At 43.7% G+C, this 24,643-nt stretch overlaps 1 protein-coding gene across 1 annotated transcript in view; it reads left to right on the forward strand.

Annotated features, from left to right (window-relative positions):
- ANKFN1 (ankyrin repeat and fibronectin type III domain containing 1) overlaps positions 1–24,643 on the forward strand; it is a 1,946,563-nt gene that overhangs the window by 1,500,283 nt on the left and 421,637 nt on the right. The window contains exon 16 of the mRNA XM_069654938.1: positions 23,762–23,928. Coding sequence (XP_069511039.1) covers positions 23,762–23,928 — 167 coding nt within the window. The remainder of the gene's footprint in view (positions 1–23,761; positions 23,929–24,643) is intronic.

A 24,643-nucleotide genomic window follows, 5' to 3' on the forward strand; every position in this document is an offset into this window, starting at 1 on the left:
TCATGGGTGCATGATATATATGCTTTCTTCAATACATATGTGGTATGCTATTGCATATTGTAGTACAATTGGTCGTGGTCCTGCTCACCCATCCATCAGTACTACATTAATGCATACATGTACAGTTCCATTGGAGGTTGAGCATCCTGGAAAGTGGATGCTTGTACTATGTGTGTGGTTTCCATTGATCTTATATCACACATGACTGTATACAGGATTGTTTAGAATTGTTGCTATATGTGGCAATGGCCTGCATGACACATGTCATTGGACACACTCCCAGTGTCATGCTTGTGAAAACTAATTCTGACTCACACTGAACAATAATGAGAAGTGGCCAATTTCAGAGTCATCCCGTCACTGGTCCTGGCAGCCAGTGAACATGGATGAGCAACAATGTCAGTGAGAAGTCGCATGAGAGTGTGTTTTAGTCAGAAGTTGTAGTGGTTGGCAAAATGATGTTTGATGAGTGATGTTCATTCCACATGCAGAGTGTGAGTTATTCAGTGGTCATGCAAGTGCACACTGGTCAGATCCATGTTGCTTTCTCCTCACAAATGGTCAAGATGCATGTGACCTTGGGTAACCATAAATCTGACCATGGCCAATTCGTCCAATAGGGTGATGGGGATTTTGGCAACACAATTTCCTGCAAGCCGGTTTTGTCAGCATGAGAACATTTGATACTTCCACATATAGCAAGTAGGCATAGCTGTCGTAGTGGAGGGTCTCAACATTTTAGCACAGAACTACATCTGTCTACTGTAAGATCTTCCCCTTTCATACATGTATATATGTATGTATGGTCACCTAATCCTCCAATCTGTAGCTTGATGCAGGATCCAATGGGCACCAGCATGATGTTTCAATGTCTGATATATGTGTGGCTGGCCCTATTATGTCTGTATACATTTTAATTTACATATGCATGTTCAGCTTGAAAGGGGCGCCTAGGGGTCCCTTACCTCTATGGAAACAAGGCGAGTCACCACACACGATAGATACGCCAGACACAAGGTTGTATTCCCAAAGCTAGGGTTTATTGCAAAGCAAATAGTCTCAGTTGGCCAACTCGGTCTCATGCCCCGCGACGTGTATCTCTAGACCTCGAGGGACGCAAGAGAGTGAATTACGTACATCAGTTACATATATACGAAATGCATATCATACAATCAGCTATGATATATTTAACACCCCCCCTTTATTGGGTTTCTTTGAACTCGGTGTGATGATGGACACTTTCGACAATTATGACACCTTCAAATATCTATTCTAGTAACAATATGCAATTTGCAAGTGCGGAGGTTGTTGAACAGAACACAGTGCTTCTGTTCTTGGAAGCGAGCTACATACGGGGGAAGAGTCACATTCCAGACCTTGCTATCTATGAGGTGCTATTCGTGTCCTGGGAGCCGACACGCTCTACAGGGCTCAGTAAAGGGGGGCCTTAAGAAGAGCATAATTCAAGCCTTTAGCTGCTTCATTCTAACATATTCTACCATATAACGAGACTGGCTGGCAGCTGCGAAATGATTAAATGCCCTGCAGCTCTGCTTCAAGGCTACATTCGGGCAGGAGCTGGGCATTCTTTCCTGGCGCAGCCTACGCTGTCTTTCAACAAACTCTTGTTATCCTCGCGGCCCTGTGGCCTTGTCCTTTCATGTGCAGACAACAATGTTTTACAGTCGAGCAGTGTAAGCAGAAAATGTGCTGCGAAGCAATAAGAAAAGAAAGCAATGAGCAATGGTTAGAAAAGAAAATGGCGATCCTTGTTACATCAAAATGGTTGTTTATTGGCAAACTCGGAAATCTATATGTCTGTCATATCGTGCATGAGACGGTTGGGCCACGGCCACCAAAATACTTTTGCCGTCAAATATAAGAGGTATCCATTTTTCTAGACTGACAAACCCTCCTTTGTCCCTATGCCAAACGTCTCATCCATTCATTGTATCCTCCTCTAATGACGATAAGTCTGAAGTACTTATGTCTGAATTTTGCATGCTATTGTAAGCATCATCATCTTCATTGATTTCTGTAGCCATCAATTCTTTTCCTGTTTTCATCTCATTTGTGTCTTGGTCAGCCCGACCATGAGTTTGTTTTCTTTTTGTCATCATATGCATGCATCCCTTAGTACATCCCTCAGTTACCTCAGTGCAAACTATCGGTAGGCAGTGTATGCAACAACAGCAAGTTATGAATATTCCAAACACCACTACTAATATCAAAATCAACTTCCATCCCCAAGAACGCAGTATTCCCCAAAACCAGGACTCTATTCCCCAGCCTCCTTCTCCAGTAGGGAGTTCGGAACTTAGGACATGCATTTTCTTTATCGCTTCAAAGATTGTAGGGGAATAGTCATCTACAAATACACAACACGCTGATCCCGCTATTTTGCAAATTCCCCCACGATCAACCAGGATCACATCGAGAGCCATTCTATTTTGCAGCGTCATTAACTTGATTCCTTTTTCTTCCAACGTCATGTTAAATAGTATATCTGTCGTTGTGTTTTTGGTATTTTTTAGTATTCTGGACAGCTGCCTTATATTATAGGAGTTCACTATCTGGGACAAGAATGGAATGAATGATTTTTCTACATCAGTCGCTATCAAAACACCTTCGCTACTCCTTTTGGCTCTAGATCTGGATAGTTTGGCCATGTTTGCTGTTTCTAAGAGGAACACTCCTGGGAACAGTAGAGCTAGGTAACATGTACCTCCCCAGTTTCTGGGCAACCAAGGATATGCTTTCTCTCCACATATAAAATAAACTGGATCTCCCACATATACTGGTTCTATTTCCCATTTTAATACCACTGTATTCATGCATCCAGCAAATGTTCCGACTGAAAAGGAGCCTTTCTTTTTTAGATAAAAAGGGACAGTTCTTGGGTTATAATTCACTGTGTAAGGAGGGGGAACTGCATCTTTGTTCCTGTCTGTTCTTTCATGAAACATCATCACAGATGTTTTAACTGGTGGGGACAATCTATCTTGTCTATTTTGTCGTGTTATCTTTCGCATACTTTTCTACGTAGGCTCTGAGGTCATCACTTGTGCTTTATGGAATATGGAACAACCCACAGCCCTCATTATTATTTCCTCAATCTCATTCATGTTTGTTCTGTCTAATTGACCCGTACTACTCTTATTCCATTTCCCATAGAACATTGCACTTAAATATGCACTACATGCAGAACTTAATGGTAATGGCTGTACATACCAACCTATTCCTTTCCCAGCTTGCTGCGGTAAATGGGTACATACCCAGTTTTCTTTAGAATTGCATGTGTCATATTCATAATTAATAACAACGTGTTGTTCCCAAACCCTTCCCTGTGTCTTTCTTCCATTGGGGACAGGGTATAAGTAATCACCTGAACCGGGTTTTCAATAGTGGATATATTAACAATTGGTAAAAACATTCCCAATGGGGGTATCGATTCCACATACCATAATACTAGGGCTGTAGTTATTGGTGCTACCACACTCATAAAGCACATAATTATTGTCAGTGCCAGCATACAATTCTTTTTACCATGCGTTTTTCTAAAGCTTACAGTCTTTACAATTAACTCATTCTCAGCAGCGGTGCAGGAGGAGGCTGAAACCGGTCCCGACATGTTTCTCATCGTCCTTCTTCTTCCTTATTAGAGTTCGTCGTGGATATCTCCTCTCTTCGTTGCACTTGCTCTGATGTCAATAAGTTCAACGGAATTGTCACAGTTCAGTTCTGCCAGTCCTTTATAGCCTGGATTTGCTTATTTGTTTTTAGGCAAACTCACTTGTCCTTTCTCATACTGCTCAGAGGACTTTTGATCAGTTATCTATTGCCTTAGCACCATGTGCGCCCAGCTTGTCTGCTCTGGTTCCAGACGCATGTACTTTTGATGATCGCACCGAGGCGCCGCGAGTCTTGAATTGTCCGACTTGCGCAATTCTCAAGCTTCTCTCCTCTACTCCTCTAGTTCCTTCTCCGTCCATGAGCAGAACCAGAGGTTGACATAAACACCAAAGAACTGTGGATCACTTTGTCTTTCGAGGCTGCAAATTGTATTGCCTCACTCCTGGGATTGTGTGATCCGTGAACAGTGCCGGTGCACTTCCAGATTCAGGCTCAAAGTCAGCCTGTGGCGCTACTGTAGATGCTGGTGTGCGCCACGCCAGTGATGCAGATTCGTCTTTGGCATACTGGCAAGTGCTGGTGGGCGCCAAAGGGGTACACGTTTAGTTTCTGCTGGTATTTGCAAGGCAGATTTCGTGTCGGCCAACAGATATGTAGATTCTGCTGGGCAATGTTGGGGCACTCTTTTCCCTTCCCCCTTTTTGGCAATCGTCTCAGGCTTTGTTTCGAGTTTCACTTCTCGCTTGGGCAGATTTGGTGGCGGCTTACTGGCAACAGTGTCTTTCGTTTCTAAGACCGCTGTCTCTTCCCGGTCGTCTGGGTCAGGCAAGTCTTTCAGTGAAGTTGGAATCTTTTTGGCATGGGTGGCATGGATCCACGACTTCCGTCCATCCACCCATATCGCCGTCTGCGTTGCCAAGAGTTCTTGATAGGGGCAACGTCACCTGGGTGCTAACGATGACTTTCTTTCAAAAATTTTAAGCAGCACCCAGTCTCCTGGCTCCAGCGCGTGCCCCGGACCGGTGTATCTCATTGGTAAAGCCTCCTGCACCTGCTGATGAATCAAACGCAATTTCTGCATTAAAAAGCCACAATAAGTACTAAGCACAGGATGTTGTACCTCTCGAAGTAGTTTTGGCTGAGGTGCGCACCAAACATTTGCCGGCCTACCCATTATGATTTCGTATGGGGAGAGCCCAGTTTTAGCCTATACAGACGTACGCATGCATACCAGCGCTATTGGTAATGCATCCACCCAACTCAACTTGCTTCCTGCACATATCTTGCTTATTTTTGACTTGAGAATCCCGTTGTGCCTCTCCACAAGACCGGCTGAACTCGGATGCCTTGAACTATGGAATCTCTTATCAATCTGAAGACCCGCACATAACTGTAACACCACTGCGCCCACAAAATGTGGGCCATTATCTGACCATAGGACACGGGGCAAGCCAAAACGGGAAAAATATTCTTAAAGCATTACTTTTGCCGTGCTCATTGCTGTGCAGTCTTTTAAGGGATATGCCTCCACCCACTTGCTGAATGCACAGATCACCACTAAGACATATTTCAAATGTTGGCATCCCTCCATCTCTATGAAATCAAAATGGATCACCTCAAAAGGCATAGAGGGCGAGCCAAAACTGCCTATTGGAGTCACTGTTCCCTTTCCTACATTGTGTTGTCAATACGTGATACAGTTCTGCACCAACCTCTCTGCATTCTTCTTACATTCTGCCATTCTGTTGATAGGTGCTGTATTATCTTTTTCGCACAGATGTGAGTAGGGCTGTGTGCCATTGTGACCATTGCAGTCACATACGAATTTGGCTACATCCAGTTTCTACGTCCTTTGTCCACCCAACAACCCTCCAGATCTAACTCAGCAGAGCCCTCTGCCCACCCTTGTATTTCATCGGCCGTAGCTTCGGGCTGCATTTCTTTGACAGTGGCAACTCCATTTTCTATCATACAGGGTACTTCCTCAGTCTGAACCGTCATCATTTTGGTATTTAAGTCAGTGGCAGTTTGTTTCGCAATTCTGTCTGCAAATGTGTTTCCCTCTCCTACTTTGCATGTTACCTTTTTGTGTGCCTCGCATTTCACTATTGCTAGGCGCTTTGGAAGCTGAGTGCAGACAGCAATCGTACAATCAAAGGGCCATGTTGAATTCTGGCACCATGTGATGTCAAAAACCCTCTCTCAGCCCAGAGTCGACCAAAGTTATGAACCAACCCAAAAGCATACTGACTATCATTATATATTTTCACATTAAAATTTTCAGAAATCTCGCAGGCTCTGGTCAATGCTATTATCTCTGCGGCTTGTGCTGAGTTGTAGCGGATTCTTTTGCTTTCTACAACGCTTTCTAGGGTAGTGATAGCGTACGCGGCAGTTGTCGTGCCATCAGGTAATTTAAAACGAGAGCCGTCACAAAATAACTCTCCATCTGGCTCTTTCTGTGGGGTATCACTTAAATCAACTCTCCCCTTGGTTTCTTCCTCAGTGACCATTAAGCAATCATGGGGGGGGTGATTCATTCTCACCAATTTCTTTCATGGGTAGTGGCATTAATTCTGCAGGACTCAAAGCGCTACACCTCATAATTTGGATATGGGGTGCGAACAAGATAATCTCATATTTTGTCAATCTAGCAGAGGTGAGGTGTTGCGTCTGTGTTCTATTTAATAGAACGTCTATGGCATGTGGCACCATCAGAATTAAAGTATGCCCCAATACCATCCCTTCCATTTGTTTCACTGACGCAGCAGCCGCCGCGACAGAACGCAAACATTGTGATAGTGCGCGCGCTACAGGGTCCAGCGCAGAAGAAAAATAGCCGCATGGCCTATTTCTTCCACCTTGTTCCTGTGTCAAAACCGCCAATGCACATCCTTCACTTTCACACACAAAAAGTCTAAAAACCTTCTCGTAATTTGGTGTGCCCAAAACTGGAGCAGAACATAATGCAGTTTTCAATTGATCAAATGCTCTCTGACATTCCTCATCCCACTGTAAAGGCATAACCGCATCCTTTCTAGTCAAATTCACCATCGGTTTCACAATTAACGCAAAATTACTGATCCATTGTCGGCAATATGAAGCCATGCCTATTATGGCTCTGACTCCTTTCTGTGTCTTTGGAATAGGCATACAAGAAATACTTTCTATGCGTTCTGGCGTTAGCTTTCTCCCTTCTTTCAAAAGTAGGTAGCCCAAATAAGCCACCTCCTTTTGATTATAGTGACATGTCTTCAAACTAGCTTTATGGCCATGTGCCGCTAGGTGTGACAGTAGTAATACAGTGCTTTCTTTACAAATCTCTTCTGTGTCAGCAGCTAATAATGGATTGTCTATGTATTGCAAGAGTACGCAACCCACTGGTAAGTCTAGCATGTTTAGCTGCTCTTTCAATGCTCTACTGTAAATACTCGGACTTTCTGTGTAACCTTGCGGAATCCGCGTGAATGTAAATGATCGTCCTCCTAATGTGAACGCGAACAAATATCTACTGTCCTTGTCCACCGGAATGCTAAAGAACGCATTTTTTAGATCAACTACATTAAAGTATTCTGCTGAAACAGGTATCATTGTCAATATTGTAGTGACATCTGGCACTAAAGGAAATTGTGGATCTACTACTTTGTTAAGCGCGCACAAATCAATTATGAAACTGTAGGGTACTTAATTGCCTCCTTTTTTATAAACTGGAAGAATTGGGCTGTTGCATGTACTGCCTGTAATTTCTTCAATTACCCCTAATTTCACCAAATCTGTAATAATACTCTTCAATCCTTTCTCACCTTCAGCCAAAATTCTGTATTGGGGAATTCACGGTAGGGTAACACCTTCTTTCAAAATGATCTTCACTGGCTCTATTTTCAAGCATGTTACATCGTTGTCATGCATTGCCCATATACAGGTTGGCACTTTACTTAGTTCTCCTGGTAAAGTTTCAGACATGAATTCTGACACAGGGGCATCTTGTGGCCAAATCGTTAGGAACACCCCGTCTGCCGTGCAATGTATAACAAAACCTAATTTTTTCAACAAATCTAATCCCAACAGATTCTCCCCACAATTTTCGGTTAAAAGGAAAGGACAATGTTCAGTGAATGGTCCTATAGTAACTGGGACTGGTTGGGACACTGGGTTGATGACTGGTGTACCTGCGAACCCTACGGAAACATTCTTTTGCCCTGACAGTGGTATATCCGGAACCAAGTGATGGTCTATTGATCACTTTTGCGCTCCTGTATCTACAAGAAAGCGGTGCTCCTCATTCCCGACTCTCTTTTCTACGTAGGGTCCTCTCTGATTCATGGGAATAGACACTGGTTCCGACCCCTGTCCTGGGCTGTCCAATTGGGGGAAATAACACATTGTCCGATGTGTAATCATTACTATTACTGTAATACGTGTTTGGCTGTGTATCGAAAACGTTCCCACTCTTCCCTCTATTTCCCCCACTCTGGTTTCCATACTGTTGGTTTTGCTGTCCCTGACTCTGGTTAGGGGCACTTTGGTTTTGGGCTTGGTTTTGATTACCTCCATTATTGTGGTGCTGCTGCATACTATTCCTATTTGGTCCATTCGCTCCTTGGTGCCCTCTATGCTGTCTCTCTGACCAGACCCATTTCTATTCTGCAGATGCAGACATTGCACTCGCCAGTGTCCTTCCTCCTTACAATACGCACACTGATTTGGTCCCACTGCTCCCCCATGCATATTCGAATTACTCCTTCCTTGTGCATTCCCTCTCCCTCTATTATGTCCTGCTACTTGCTGCAGTAGCTCCCTTGTTTTCAGATTTACCCTATCCTTCTCCTCTTTTTCTTTCTCCGAAGTCACTCTGTTCTCATAATATTGGGCCATGTGTAATACTTCGCCCATGCAAAGTTTTTGCTTGCCATGCACTCTCTGATGTCATTATTAGGTTATGGATTGGAAGTTTTAACCCCCTCACATATTTGTCAACAAATAACCTCTTTCCCGCTTCCGAGCTCACATCCTGCCCACAGAAGTCTATACATACTTCTTCAAACCTGTTAAAATAATCTGTAGCTAACTCATCCTTGCCTTGTAGACATGCAGTCAATTTGTCGCATTGAATTCTTTTCTCTGGGACAATTTCTTTTAATTTCTGCACTATGCGTGCTGGTAATGCTACCAGGTTCGGTCCCGGTGTTCCTCCAACCGCTTTATTCCTGTCTTCTATTATCAAGTCCGCCCATGTTGCGCCAAAGGTCGTTATGTCATCCACCTTTCTTATTTGCTTCCATATGTCTGTTGGCAGGATCACTGGGAATATTAGGTCTATGTCACCCATGGTAAGCACGGATGATTGCAGGCAGGACTCTCCTTCCTTGTATAACCCTGCAGGATTCTTTCTTATATCAGGAATCGTCTGCTTGATATTGTTCACCTCATGTCTGGAAAAGGGGACATGCACATATTGGGCGGTATAATGGGCTGGTGTTACCTGCACCGCTACGTTGCCCGCTGCGGGAACCTCTACTTTGGGCACAAAGGTAGGTGGGACCTCTCTCATAGGAAATGCCCCACTTACTGTCCCTCCCCCTTCTCTCATGTGTAACAATATTACCAGATCAAGCGATAGGGCAGTTTCTCCTGTCCCTCGCTCTAGTGCTCTCTTATATACTGCCATTATTTCAGGTGGGCTGGCCTTTTCGTTTTTTATATCTTTGTCTAGTAAATGTTCAGCCATCGACTTTAGTGCTTTTCTTTTCATGGGCATGGAATATTCATCAAATATCTCATGTATCTCCATTGTGGGGATACTGGGATCCGAAATCCATCTAAACGCTTCTCGTATACATACTGTAAGAGGATTCAATTCAACACTACAGCTAAGTCAATGCCTAGTCTGGGATACTGAATGGAAACCCTTATTGATATATCTTTATGTCCAGTTCATGAGTTCTGGATGACTACCCCTATATAACACCCCTCTCTTAGAATCCCCCTGACCCCACTGAGCCAAGAAGTAGTTCTGTTTTGCAAGTTGAAAAGGTTTATTTGAGAAATAAAACAAAATATAGATACCACGCTTTTATAATAAATTAATAATCGATATTGCCCTTATAAATATAATGTTAATCAACAATGGGTAATCTGACACTAGCACACTTCTTTATAATCAATGAGGAGTGGGTGTAGGATGGATAAAGTAGCAAAAATACTTTTATGATTTCAAGGGAAAAGCAATGGGGAATAAAATGCAGTACAGAAATACTTGATATGATGTTAGCAAAAGATAAGATAATCACTTTCTCTCTGGCAATTCACCCCCTCCCCCATTTAATGTAAGAAATGGAAGGAGATGGAAAGAGGAGCACACAGTTCCAGGAATGCAATCAAAGACAATACGAAATTCAGTTCCCCCCCTCCAGCAAGCTTAGAGGAAACAGGTAGAAGTTTGAAACACAGGCCCAAAATGCTTTGAATGTGATGACAATGAAGTGAGAAATGTGCTAAAAATGCTTTTAATTCCCTTTAGGAGGTTCAGGGTGAGTGAGAGATACTTGGGATGAGCTCAGGCTCACTTTAGCAATGATTCAGGGATTGTTATTAAGAGACAAACGAATTTTTAGCAAAGGAAAGAATGGAGCTGCTATCTTGACAAGTGGAGAAATTGAGCCAAAATCGCAAATCGCGGTAGATTTCGTGAGTGCGTGTCTCGCGATTGCGGAAAACGTATAGGGGGTCACTCTGGATCTCTGGTCTGGTCTCTGGCAATTGTTCTTGGCAAAAGAATTCAAACAGCTCGCCCGGCTGTGGAATAGTTCGCAAATGATTTTAAGGTTGCTGAGGCCTGCTGAGAAGAGTTCTCAGTTTGTGGGTTTAGGCCCTTGCTTTTAGTTCTGAAGTAAAGTTCTGGTCTTTGGATATTGATGGATTTGAAGTCTGGATCTCTGGATGTGAAGTCGTCGGTCAGCATGCTCCGCAGCAAATGGAATTGAATGTCTCTACCTGTCCCAGCAGTCTCTTTTTATGTGTTTTGAAAATGGGTGTGTGCCTGGGCCTAGCTAAGCCTGCCCCTCTCTACTTGTCATTGGCCCAATTCTCCCCTCTCCCATGATTGGGGGAAGGAAATTGATTGTCAGCATGATGAAGTCTGTTTATGGGTCAGAGGATCCTCCCCTGGTCAGTTTGCCCACAAATCTATATTTGATTCAAATACATCCTTCCCAGATATACAATTTGTTGAAATTACATGTGCACATTATATATTCCTTATGGTCCATGCTTGACCGCCTCTGATCTTCCTGGGGGCTTGAATTCAAAAATGACAACATTTTGCGCTTTTTAACTGGTTTTGCAATATCGGACATTTACCCAAAATTACACACATGTGCGCAAGGAGTATGGACATTAATTGATGAAGTCTCAGATTTTTAACATGCAGACATTTGGAGTGAGACCCTATTTTCCGCTAGCAACCCCCCAGAATACACCACAGGGTCCTAACGCCTCTCAAAATGTTCACAGAAAAATCACAAAAATAATGATATTACTTATATAATTCTGACAAGTCCGCACTATGAGTTATCTATCTTTTTAAAATTATGCTCTGGTCAAAAAGGGGTGTGGCTTCCCACATCACATGGTGGAATAACTGGTTTATCCACTTCCCCCAAGCCAGCTTGTTCACAGAGGCACAGCTGCCCCCCAGTTTCTCCCAAGAGGAAGCTATTTTACGACGCCCCCAATATAACATTTGCCTGAGTCCAGGACAGGCCTTTGTTCAACTCCCTGTAGTCCCCAGCTGCTCCACCCCTAATCTAATCAGAGAGGTGTTAACTCCTTTTGGCCAGGGGCAGAGTGGCTGAGCATCCAGTTTCAACTCCTGTCGGAGGTAGTTGTCAGGCAGAATTCAGTTTCATTAAGCCAGGTTTCAACTAAATGTCACTTTTTGTTCCCAGTTTTCTACATTCAAATCAAACTGACAATTTGTACCTATACATTAAATAATTACCTCCTTCAAGTCATTTCAGAATATGGTTTTACATTCTTCCACCTCTTAGCAAGTCTTTCCTTGGTCTGGTTTTGTTTCATTTGTGCAGTTTTACACAAAAGTCTGGTGGTTTTAAAACGCCGGCTTTCTGATAGTGGTGAGTACTGGTAATGCAACCATTTTTGGGATTACGAAAATGAATTCCCCACAGTTCTGGGTTGCTTTTGGCAATCAGCATTGCCATTCCCAATGGTTTCAGGCTACTATGTGCGTAGCCCAATGGTGGTTTTAGGCAGTGCCCTCCTGTGCTCACAACATAGGCAAAAATGGGTGGCAGCCTATTCTTCATGTTTTCCCTGTGTACTCTCTGGGGAGTTCTGGCCATCATGATGTTTTCCATGCCAGTACTGCACAGTTGTATTGTAGGGCTTGGATGCATGGGTAAAAACATCACACAAGCCTTTCAACTTGTCGCCCCTCTGCGCTGACGACATTGAATGTCGTCATTGTATATACGGCTCTACTGCTTCCTTCCTATGTCTCCTGATATCCTTACCCCTGTACCCAGGTTTAGTAAACATTTCGGCATAATCATTATCTAATTCATAGTCCATATACAGGTTCTCTCATTTCTTCATCCCTCTCCCTACAGCGTGCTAATGCATTCAAATCTAACAATCGCTGCGGCGGTAATTTCCCAATTAACTGTTTCCATCTCTCCACCAAATATTCACCCATGCATTCCAACAATACCTGTCTTTCGTTGCTTCTTCGGAAGTCATATATCGAAGCCAATGTTGTCGTCCCATCATTCCCGTCTATATACATCTCTGCCTGTTGCTGCAATTCCACCTTCCTTTCTTTGCTGATCCCACTGCGAGTTACCCTCGTGCATCCACATTGTTAAGTCCCGCCTCTCGCCCCCGTGGTTTCAACTTCAACCCCGGGAGGAAAGGACGGTACCGAGTCCGTTTCTAAGGCGGGAGGTGCGGATGGGACAATGGGAATATTGAGTGTCTGCTGTGGGCCTGGTTGGCTAAAAGGAAGTGTTACGTGCGTCGTCTGTGGCTGTGGGCGGGCTTGAGCTACAGGAGGGAACGTTTGGGCTACAGGCGGGGTTTTGGCACTAGTTACTGACGTGTTTGGCCTCACTTCTGATCTTGGGCCTTGTTATGTATGGGTCAATATGTTTTCTATCAATTCATCTGCTGTGTGAAATTCTCGTTGTGGGTATATTTTTTCTATATTCAACTGGTCACGTCTACCTGACCTCCTTAGACTCTCAGTCCACTCCTCCTCTTCCTTTTCTTCCGCTACTTCACCTTTTGATTTATGCCTGCGTGCATGCTTCGCTCTACTTCTAAATCGGAGCATTGCTTCCCTTCTCCAGTCCTTAACGATATCAAATGCTGCAGGACGCGCTTTCTTTCTTATCAACACCCTTTCCAAGTTATCTATTCTCGCTAACTCAAAATTACTATTAATCGGCCACTGATGGTCTTGTTGCTTTCTGGTTTGCCTATGCCAAGTCTCACAGAATATTATTGCACCCACTCCATACTTCACATACATCTCATATGCCGGCGTTCCCCCAGGTGGTGCAATTTGGCCATCTTCCAAAGATTGTCCACCACAGCGGAAAAACCCCGCTAGGGTGGACAATTCCCCAGGCATGTTTCAACCTTCCCCCTGGTTAATCAACCTTACCTAGGGCGTTTGATTTTGCAAAGTCAACTCTCAACCAATATCAGGATTACTTTGAATCGGGGGAATGACTCACCTGATAAATCAATTTGTCCTTTCGGACACAAGTCGTCTGTATACTGACGCAACCAATGACGTTGTGTCTGCGTTTCTTGGCTTCCGCCTCGTTTCGGGACCCTCGCCTCCTTGTTCTCTAGCCAGGCACGTCAATCAGGGATCAGATGTGTGCAGATCTGCAAAGGAATCTCTCATCACTTCTACAGGGCGCCCCGAACACCTCTTGATACCGGCTCGATCGTCCCTTCCTCGCCATTCTCTGCCTTGACTCAATTACAACGTATGCGATGGAATAAGTGGGGGAGAGTCCTTGTTCAGGCGCCATCTTGAAAGGGGCCCCTAGGGGTCCCTCACGTCTATAGAAACAAGGCGAGTCACCACACATAATAGATACGCCAGACACAAGGTTGTATTCCCAAAGCTAGGGTTTATTACAAAGCAAATAGTCTCAGTTGGCCAACTCGGTCTCACGCCCCGCGACGTGTATCTCTAGACCTCGAGGGACGCAAGAGAGTGAATTACGTACATCAGTTACATATATACAAAATGCATATCATACAATCAACTATGACATATTTAACACCCCCCCTTTATTGGGTTTCTTTGAACTTGGTGTAATGATGGACACTTTCGACAATTATGACACCTTCAAATATCTTTTCTAGTAACAATTTGCAATTTGCAAGTGCGGAGGCATCTTTCAGTTGTTGAATAGAACACAGTGCTTCTGTTCTTGGAAGCGAGCTACATACGGGGGAAGAGTCACATTCCAGACCTTGCTATCTATGAGGTGCTATTCGAGTCCTGGGAGCCGACACGCTCTACAGAGCTCAGCAAAGGGCGGCCGTAAGAAGAGCATAATTCAAGCCTTTAGCTGCTTTATTCTAACATATTCTACCATATAACAAGACTGGCTGGCAGCTGCAAAATGATTAAATGCCCTGCAGCTCTGCTTCAAGACTACATTCGGGAGGGAGCTGGGCATTCTTTCCTGGCGCTGCCTACGTTGTGTTTCAACAAACTCTTGTTATCCTCGCGGCCCTCCGGCCTTGTCCTTTCACGTGCAGACAACAATGTTTTACAGTCGAGCAGTGTAAGCAGAAAATGTGCTGCGAAGCAATAAGAACAGAAAGCAATGAGCAATGGTTAGAAAACAAAATGGCGATCCTTGTTACATCAAAATGGTCGTTCATTGGCAAACTCAGAAACCTATATGTCTGTCATATCGTGCATGAGACGGTTGGCCCATGGCCACCAAAATGGGTTTGCCGTCAAATATAAGAGGTATCCATTTTTCTAGACTGACAAGCTGGGTAGTTAGGACTCTGAATATTGATGTCTGACTTTGCACAGCGGATGAGGACGAGTCCGATTAGGCACAGTCATCCACTAGTGCAGCTCAGGGTGCTGTGCCTGGTGAGAATCCCCTTGTGTCGTAGGCCAACATCAGCAGGCCTGCTGACTCATCTTTTGATGATCTGCTAAATCTGATGTGGAAGGTATACTGAGATGGAGGTGTTTGAGTTCCTTGAGTCTGAGGAGTTGAGCCAGGAGACCCTGGGCCGGGCAGTGGAGAGACCTGCTTGAATTGTGGATTCTGTGTCTGCAAGTTTGAATCCTAGCATTGTGGAGTCAGCAGCAGAGGCTGATGTCTATATGGGGGTTGTTGACCACCATTCACTGTGATGGGCCCATGCTCTGCCACATGCATGTGGTGGACATGTACTTGTCGGACACCTGGATTTGGAGGAGGAGTTGCTGCGTACAAGTCCCCAACGGGGCAAGGTCCTGCAAGAGATGGCCAGGGATATCCATCTCCTGTAGGAACATGTTATCTCCTCCAATACTGCACTGACTGACAAACTACAGCTATTGAGGCCAGAGACGAGAGAGAACGCACAACACCAGATCCAGGCAGCTCACGAGCAGGGTTCTACCTATAGGCAATCGCTGATAGATACATTTTTGCCCTCGTAAGAGTTGATGCATCAAGAGAGGGCCACCTTGAGGCAAACCCTGTGTACAGAGCTGTTGGCTTCAACAGCAAGCCACCGTCGAGACACACATTCCTTGAGAAAAAATCTGCATGAGGAGATGTTGGCCTCAAGAGAATTCCACTGTCAAGCCATGGATTCCCTGAGTCAGTCTCTGTATGATGAGTTGTTGGCCTCAAGGGCTTTCTGCCACCAGGAAATGTCTGCCTTGCGGGAAACTCTCAACATGCAATTGGAGATCTCAAGAGTCACCATGTATGCTGACTCTTTGGCCATTTGCGATAGCCATCATCAGGACCATAGTGCAATTGTGGTCCTCATGCACGCATCCCTCTCACGAGTGGCTGTATTCAATGAAGATCAGGCTTAGACATTGCATGGTCAGTGTGCACCATGCCAGGATCCACCACTGGATGTGGGTCCCAAGTGACCCACACAGGTGATGCCATTTGCAATGTCCCCAAACACCCCTATCCTCTTGCCACCGTCACTGCTTCTTCATGCACCCTGGTGTACATGACCCCGTAAATGGAGCATGGATTATTTTCCTTGTATTTATTCCCCCGTCCAAGGTGGGCTACATTTTCTTTTCCTTATGTCAGGTCTAGAGGGCAGTGAAGAAACTGCTCATGCTACTTGTCCAACTGGGACACTGGACTTGTGGCCATGCTCAGTACAGTCAACTGACGTGGTGTCATGGACTGCTAAAGCTTCCCACATATAAGCGAACATTCCATTCAACATTGATGTATATAAGTGCAGTCTGTCAGACAGACTACTTTAGCTGGTCCAAGCAAATATCAAATATCATTTCAGCTATCATTCAGTGCCCACACTCCCTGAGAGGACTTCCCGATCACCAAGTCCTCATTCCCTCTGCTGGACACTTACCCTCCTAGCACTTATGTGCCAGTACAGTGTTAGAGGGAGGTGGTGAGCAGTACCACCAGGTATGGCTGTGCACTGTCATGCATTTTCATGGCTGGTGACATATGCATCCCAATAGTGGCATGATGTGGCACACGTAGTAGGGCTGAGCATGTCTAATTAGATATGGTGATTATTGGGTGATGGTCACTGTCATTGAATATGTGAGTTCTCCTACCTAATTCTGAGTGTGCATGTCTTCTTCATCAGCTGTGCTTGTGCTTTGTGTTACTGGTTGCACCTCGTTGACTTGCTGCTTGGAATCAGTCTCCACGGGATGTTCCACGCATGATTGTGGTGAGGGCTGATGCAGTAGCCTCTTTTTGGTGTGGCATTGCATTTACACTCCTGCCTTGTCAGCCTTACATCCCATCTCCTGACATGTGTCATATCAAGTAGCCACTCCTTGATCAGGGGTGGACTGGACCATAGGGAACTCTGGAAATTTCCTCGTAGACTGCTTCCCCCCGGACCTTTATTGTATGGAATTTCCATATTATCTCATAGGAAAAGTGTTGGCATTGTTGAATAAGTGTGATAAGATACCACTTTGAGTATTATTTCCAGAGCCTCCTTTCGTTCCCAGTCCACCCCGCTCTAGGATGCATGGGCATGCAACACACCTGACTCTCACAATCCACATAAGAATATGATACAGATAACAACTATGAGTGTGAATGATGTGTGAAGTATACAGTGCATTGCTGGTGAGGTGTGTGAGGTCTAAATGTCTTTCTCATGTCTTATGTGTAATGCTGCTGCTATGTTCCCATTGATGGGATCAAGAAATGTTGATTGTGAAGGGTGTGTAAACTCACATAATTTTTTGTATGTTTGTGAGTTCTGTGAGTGGTTATATTGCTTTCTGGAAGGTTTAGAGTGCATCTTCATGATTGGACAAGGGACATGTTGAGTGTATAGGAGACATGCATGAGGAGGGGGTGGGTGGGCAGCTGTTGATTTTTTCCTTTTGCAGGAGCATGTACAGGGCAGTGGTGAGTGGAGGTGAGCAAGGCTAGCAGAAATGGTGCAAAGGGATCTGTCATCAAGATGGCAGTTAGGTGAGCTATTTTTGTTGCACTTGATGCATGCGACTCAGGGGAACACATAGCACGGAGACATTGTGTCACGGACTGGCTTTGTCTTTTTTGAATTTTGGGCCTGTGACACTTGAAATTATTGTGGCTGTGGTTTGTGCACTTTATGTGCTGGATGGCAATGGGGTGGCATTGTACTTTTAATGTTATGGGGCGCACATTGTTTGCCAAACCAAGAGGTGCATTATCAGGGTGTTGTTATTGGAAAGCTGCATTATACCGATTGCATAATTGGCTTTAATGTGTGTGTTCCACAGGGGTGCAATTTGTGTGAAGTAGGTTTGTAACACCTTGTTGCATGTGTCATGTTCCTGTGCCTTTTGGCCTACTAAGGGAATGGGTGGTGCCTGTGGATTAGGGCAGAGGCCCTCTTGCAGCTCTACTGCTATGCCACGATGTGTGTGGCCACATTAGGCCTGATAAAAAATGGCACAATGATTTTGCATGCTACAGGGGGTGCAAATAGCAACACGCCACCTGAGTGGTCAAGCAGAAGACCACTTCCTGCTCCTCTTTCCATAAAGTAATATCAGGACTTGCAATGTAGGATCTGGAATAGTGGCAATTTTATGTTCATTGGAGTTGCATTGCTCTTTTTATGTGTGGGCTTTCATTGCACTTTGTGCTTTGCAACAGGGGACACCTGGCAATGTGATTGTGCTCCTTTGCAGTCAAAGCGATGGCACAATTCTTTCTGTGAATAGGGTTTGCTTAGTGCTTGATAGGGCATGTTTGCACATTGCATCCCTCATCACTCCCATGATCTTCCTCATTTTCCTCCTTTAATGAGGATTTTGCATGTTCCGCCCCCATTTTGTTCTTTGCTCTGGCCCTTCCTCTGTGTTGCAGTCAATGTTGTGCAAAGCGCTCCTGCCCAGCGCTACGTGGGAGGGGCCAGTACTAATTCTGATCTGTGAATCGGAAAATTCCATTTAGCATGGTGCAAAGTGTACGTTTGCAGCACCGCTCTAAACTTTTTTGTGAATTGGTTCCATTATCTCTAGACTTAAAGAAATCACTACACGCTAAGCAGGAAAATGTGTATTTGAATCACGCATGTCACAATTCCAAGGGATCATAATATAAGATGCATGCATAACTATGGATAATAGTACGAGAGAAGCACTGTTACAGAGTTCTGTCCCAGAAACAGTAAAACATGTCCAAAGGTTCATTTAAGGATTTGATCTTTGTTAAAGGAAATGTATCATTATTTTCTTGTAGCACCATTATAGATTTGACGAAAAGAATAAGGTGAAATATGCTTGGAGGGAATAAAAACATAAAGATAAAAAAGACTTTACAACATTGAAAAATGCATTTATGTTGACATCCATTTTGATGTACCCAGTACCACAAAGACAGAGGGAATCTCAGAATCACACCCAGTGGCATTTCTTTTCTACAACATTAACCAATGAAGAATATGACTATACTATATGTGATGGAGATTTATTTGGACACTGAAAACATTATTTAGACGTGTATGGATATATTACAAGACCCTTCATTTAATTAAAAAAAGAATACATGAAACATGACTGCAGGAGGACATTTCAGATGACATTATTATAGTCTTTGTATAGGTGTACAGGATCTTGCAATCCAAAAAATAGACATGGGAATGTGGCCACCATTATATTGTTTTAAAACATGAAAATTGGGGCCTGGACAAAAAACAAAACATATATTATTACCCAACGAAATGTCTCCACAGTTCTGTCAAATGATTTAATTCGATGAATTAGGAATTAACTTACTGAGATAAACTAAATGGATGAAGAAAACCTTGTATGATATACTGTATAAGATGAATTACTTTTCCGGGACCATACATGTCCCTTACCAGCTTTCATATCCATATTATTGCCCATCACATGGGATCATGCACTGATATACCTCTTGCAGGATACATGGGAATAAACAAAACCAAGAATTTGGTATCTAGAGGATTATGGTGGAAGGAGGATTATGGTGGAAGGAAATAACACGAGAATAAGTGAAGAATTATGTATTATCACGCAGAGTATCTGCAGCTGCTAAAAACACAAAACGTACCCCATTAGGTTTCTTACACCTTTTTGCAACGTGATACAAACCATCAAAGACATTTTCAGAGGACTTTATAGACTTCTTACCAACATCCTTCGTATTACTAGAGTCACAAAGCTGGCACATTTATTCAAATTGTTCACGGCTAAGGAATTGGTCACACAGGTGCGGCAGAAAATATAAAGACTACAAGTCTACCAGAAGGTATCATCAGACTCTTCATTTTCGGAGAACATTAAGGAAGTGTTAAGAAAGCATTAGACACCATGAGAAACCACTTAGCCAGCTACCATTCACAATCTTAAGTCCATACTTAGAGACGGAATACATTTCTAGAATAATAACTATGATGCTTTGTGACTTAGTATCAAAATGATTGGGCACAATGGATTGCCATTTGATATTTTGTTACATTCCTCAGTACAATTTACCTGGATACAGTGCTTATTCCAGATGTGTCCACTACAGATTCTCACTTACAAAATGTGTAAAAGGTCTCAAAAACAATTAAAACACTAAAACATCTAGACATGGCTTGGAAATCATATACATGATTTGCTGATGGACCAGGAAAATCAGGTCAAAAGGTATGACAACAGTATCTCCCAGGTATTTACAAATTCCAAGTAAAATTTGACATTTTCACTAAGTGTTTTGTGTTTTCAAGATCATGAAAGTAGTCAAGCAAATGGCCATAAAACTAATACTGTCCAAACTTTGGAAAATACATGGAGTGTTCTATGTCTCATTGATTAAACCTGTGCATCACACGTTGAGAAATGCAGTTGTGCAAAGTCACATAAGAAATGAAAAGGATGAAACATGTGAAGTCAGAGTAATTCTAGATTCTCAGAATACACATAGTGAAACTTCAATATCTGCTTCAATTAAATATTTTGGCTGAGAGCACAGGTTGTGTGCACCAGCTCTGCCTGGGTACCTGTCAAAGTATTCCATGAAATATTTCCACTGAAATCCAAACCGGGGAGATGGTTTTTGGTTGAGGGACTTTTTTCAGAACTATGTATAGAGGGTTAAAGAAGAATAAGGCAATCCTTTCCTTCTGAACAGCCATCCTGTCAGTCCACATCTCGTCATCCTCCTCCTCCAAGTTTGCCAGTGGCATGTCCTCCTCTGCAAGCAATGGAGCATCCCTCCTGATGAGCATGGTATGCAGCAACACACACACAATCTTCCCAATCTTCTTCATACTGTACATAAGTGATCCTCCAGTCTGGTGAAGGCACCAAACCTTGTTTCAGAAATCTAAATGTGTGCTCTATGCACACCCTGGTCCTTGTGTGTGCCTCATTATAGGCAACTCGTGTGGCATCGTAGAGTTCCTTACTGTGTTCCTGAGCCATGGTAGTTGTGGTCCTGAGCCATGGTAGTTGTCAGTAGTCAAGGTAATCTGCAAATGGGTCACTCTCATGTAGGGAATGGTCATACTACTCTGTCCTGACTAAGTGGTGAAGGCTTTTCACTTCCATGCAGTTACACGGGTACAATCTAATGCCATCAGTGTGCCAAATGACATGTCCCCATCCTGCTATACTGCATGTGTATGCACCCCCATAGTCTGCATTCCTCAATCATCCTTACACATACAAATGGGTAATTGGCATATATCAGCCTGTGCTACCTTTTTCTTGCCCATTGTGTTCTATTTGATGTGTGCCAATGGGAGGGTGTTTGATTGGTGCATTGTCGGTCTCCGGACAATCGTGTACTACTGGGAATGGCGGGGTGCTTTCCTTTGTGATTCCATGGGTGACCACCAGAGCCCTTATCAAATCTGAGGAGTAGGAAAGGGGGCACTCTACCATTAAAATGCTCTTTCAGTTATAGTGTCCTATGCATTTTGGGACTTGTGGTCCCTTCACCCTGACTGCTTTAGTATAGAGGGGCCATGTCATGGGGTTGTATTGGGGGTATGCCCCAGAAAACCTTGCTTTTTGCATGGTGTACCTTTTGCATCCCCCAATCACTTCCACATTCACCTTCTCCCTCCCACCATGATGTCATAACTTGAACCAGGGAAACGGGCACAGCACTGGGTCACAGTGAGGTCTGTGTCACATGCACATTGTACATTCAGGACATGCTCTTATGCCTGGGAGCCACCATGGCCACATGTGTGCAGTCCAGAGCTGCTATTACATTGGGGTAGTGGGCAGTGGAGTATAATCTGGCCATCACGCAATGCACTTCTGTAGGTGTGCTGGGCAAAGAGTTGTGCTGGTGCACATGTTTCAGTAGTGTGTTCAGCACATGTTCCAACACTTTGGAAAATGTTGGTTGTGACATGCCATGCCAAATGCTGATGTTGTGCTGATATGTACCTGTGGCACCAACGTACAGGACTGCACATCCGTAGCAGTAGTATGGCTGTTCGTTTTTTGATGGCACTCTCAATGTCAGGCAGGAATACGGTGAGCAGCACTACTATGGTTTGCAGGTTGAGGCGATATAGTGTTTTCAACTATTCATCTGCCAGTCCTGAGGGCAATGGTCTGACTCTGGGAATGGGTGCCCTCTTTGCCACGCATCTCCTCTGCCTTGGCCCGTGGTGGTTCATTTGCTGTTGTGCTATTCTGTGCAGGTCAATGTAGAGTAGGAACACCTGGATGTCAAAATGTGCTACTGCAATGGGCTACATAGTGCTTGGAAGTGAGTTTGGGGAAGGTGTGCCCCTGTACTGTTTGAGTTCAATGGGTTCACCTGTGGGTTTATTTTCTTCACCTGAATGTATTTGCCTCCATCTTCTTTGTGGATGTAACAGTGCCCATTTTCTGGTGGAATAAACACACATTTTTGGCATTATTTCAGTAGTGTTTCCCCTTGTAATACAGTGTAATTACCGTTTTTTTTTTATTTCTGGAATTTAATAGTGACAGCGGAGTTAGCACCGGCATAATGATCTTCTTTAATGTCTGGCCTCTTGCTTAATCTAATTTGAGTGATGTTCCTGATACTGATATAGCTCCTTGACGCCTTCGGGTTTGGTTCGCTTTACAAATGCCAAAAATAAAATATATGTTTTATTAAAAAAATTACAAAATGCAGTTTCTATTAAATGGCTTAGGAAATTGTATACAACACATCTGAAACTTCGTGTTCTTTAACATAAGTACTAACGTTGAGACAGATTCTTATTTTTATGCACAAAATAAACATACTAGCATAAGCAGTTCCTTATCAATTAATGTCTATAAAGTGTCACAGAATCTATTTTACACACATTTAATTTGGTAAGCTTAAATAAATACAGAATTGGCAACTGGAAATCTGCTCTGTTCTGTCTCAAATAGCAAGTTTTGTGACATCATGACTCAACTTTTCTAACTGATTACAACATTATAGTGATGTCATTGTCTTATTAGTGGTCAGGGCTGATGTCACAACCAGCTTATAATTATAACATTGTTTATATGTTTTTATATGGGCAGCAGGCTGCCAGGTATTCTCAGAACATTATTATTTACGTGTGTTATGCATATTGCAGGTGCTGCCATCTACAATATCATTGCCCTACAGATGAATACTTATAGGGTGGACAATCAAAGGCAGTTCGATTCGATGCACCTCGAGTGGGGTGGCCCCTGATGTTTCTCAAACCAAGGAGGGGCTGCAGACACGCGGCCACATTCTCCACCAAGCTAGAAGCCGAGACTATGGGCTTCATTACACGGATGGCTATTAGCACCTTGGTCCATGCCGGTAAAATACCGGCATGGCCTTGGTGGAAAGGGGAATTACCGCCCTATTCCAAGGTTGGTGGGGCGGTAATTCCCCCTTCCCCCATTGCCCTTCCCCATTCCCATATTTGCCGCATAGGACTCTATGGGAATGGGGAAGGCGCTAATTACGGCACTGTTAATTGCGGTACCGTTATTAGCTCCCTGGTCCCTTTGCGGGTTGGTTTTTAACGCCTGCAAAAAGCAGGCGTTAAATTCCCCAACCCGCAAAGAGACCTCGTAGTAGGGCGGTAAGGGTTTACCGGTACCGGTAAAATACCGGTACCGGTAAACCCTTACCACCTACTGTGTAATGAGGCCCTATAAGTCCTTGTCTGCCCACCTCCAGATTGATGAGAGAAATTAGTCTTAGCTCCCTTAGTGGTGTTTCCTTGTGTTAAGGGCAGTGGAGAGGCGTATACCATAACAAGCATTGTTTTTTATTTGACTGTTTTCTAAACCAACGAGGCAACGTATTACTTTGTGTTTGGAATTTCTTGTAAGTCCCCATTTTAAATTACAATCTTTAGCATAATTCATGAATACAAAATGTTTAATTCAGTGTTCTTTTTCGATTTACAGTTCATTTCTGCACTTACAAGGAGAAACTCATAAGTTTGTATTGCCGTCTGTCTGCTATAGTGGAGCTGGACTCTCTAATTACACAGCAGTCCCTAAGAGAAGCAATTTCAGACTCTGAAGTGGCAGCTGCCAAGCAAAGGCACCAGCAAGTTCTGGACTATATGCAGGTAGGTCAACAAAATGAAAACACCTCATTGCACAAGCAAAGGTACCGTGCTGTGATGCAGAGATAATTATGCCCACTCCTGGGAAACCTTTTCTGAAGTGGAAACATATATTGTACGATACAATGTGGAAACAAACTACAATAAGTACTTTGTGCTCTGTAGGATCCTTTAATTTTGTTAGTTAGTGAAATAATATTTTTATGAATACATTGTTTTGTAATTCATTGCAGATATGTAAAATAGATGGGAGAGCAAAGGGGGAAATGGTGGAAAGGGTAGTGAGAAGGTTAGCGGAAATCAAAGGGAAAACAGCTGGAATCCAAACTAACCAGTTTGGCAAAGAAACGAAGGGAAAAACGTTCAAAGTCCTGTTCGGGAAATATATTCCATCCTTTGTTGAAGTGGTGGCATGGTTACTTGTTCTTTCCTGGAGACCCCTTCCAAAAGAAGAGGGTTTATAGGTCTTACCTGAAAGTCAGGTAGCTGATTTCCAGTTTTGGGTACAGGGGCAGCACACGGTAACAATTGACAATCTTTTGATTCTGAGTTTTTTCCATCTGGAGCATTAAGTAGTGAGTCTGGTTGCTGTGCTGGAACATAGAGTTCTCAGAGGAGTGTGATGCTGTTCCATTCTGACATAAGTTTGGGCTTTGGTTCCAAAGGGCCTTTCCGTGATACAGAGGACCTTGATTGGCGTAAGCTCTAGAGACATCTG

The sequence above is a fragment of the Ambystoma mexicanum genome, chromosome 3q, assembly GCF_040938575.1.
Source record: "Ambystoma mexicanum isolate Mex_15411 chromosome 3q, UKY_AmexF1_1, whole genome shotgun sequence".
NCBI classification, from domain to species: domain Eukaryota; kingdom Metazoa; phylum Chordata; class Amphibia; order Caudata; family Ambystomatidae; genus Ambystoma; species Ambystoma mexicanum.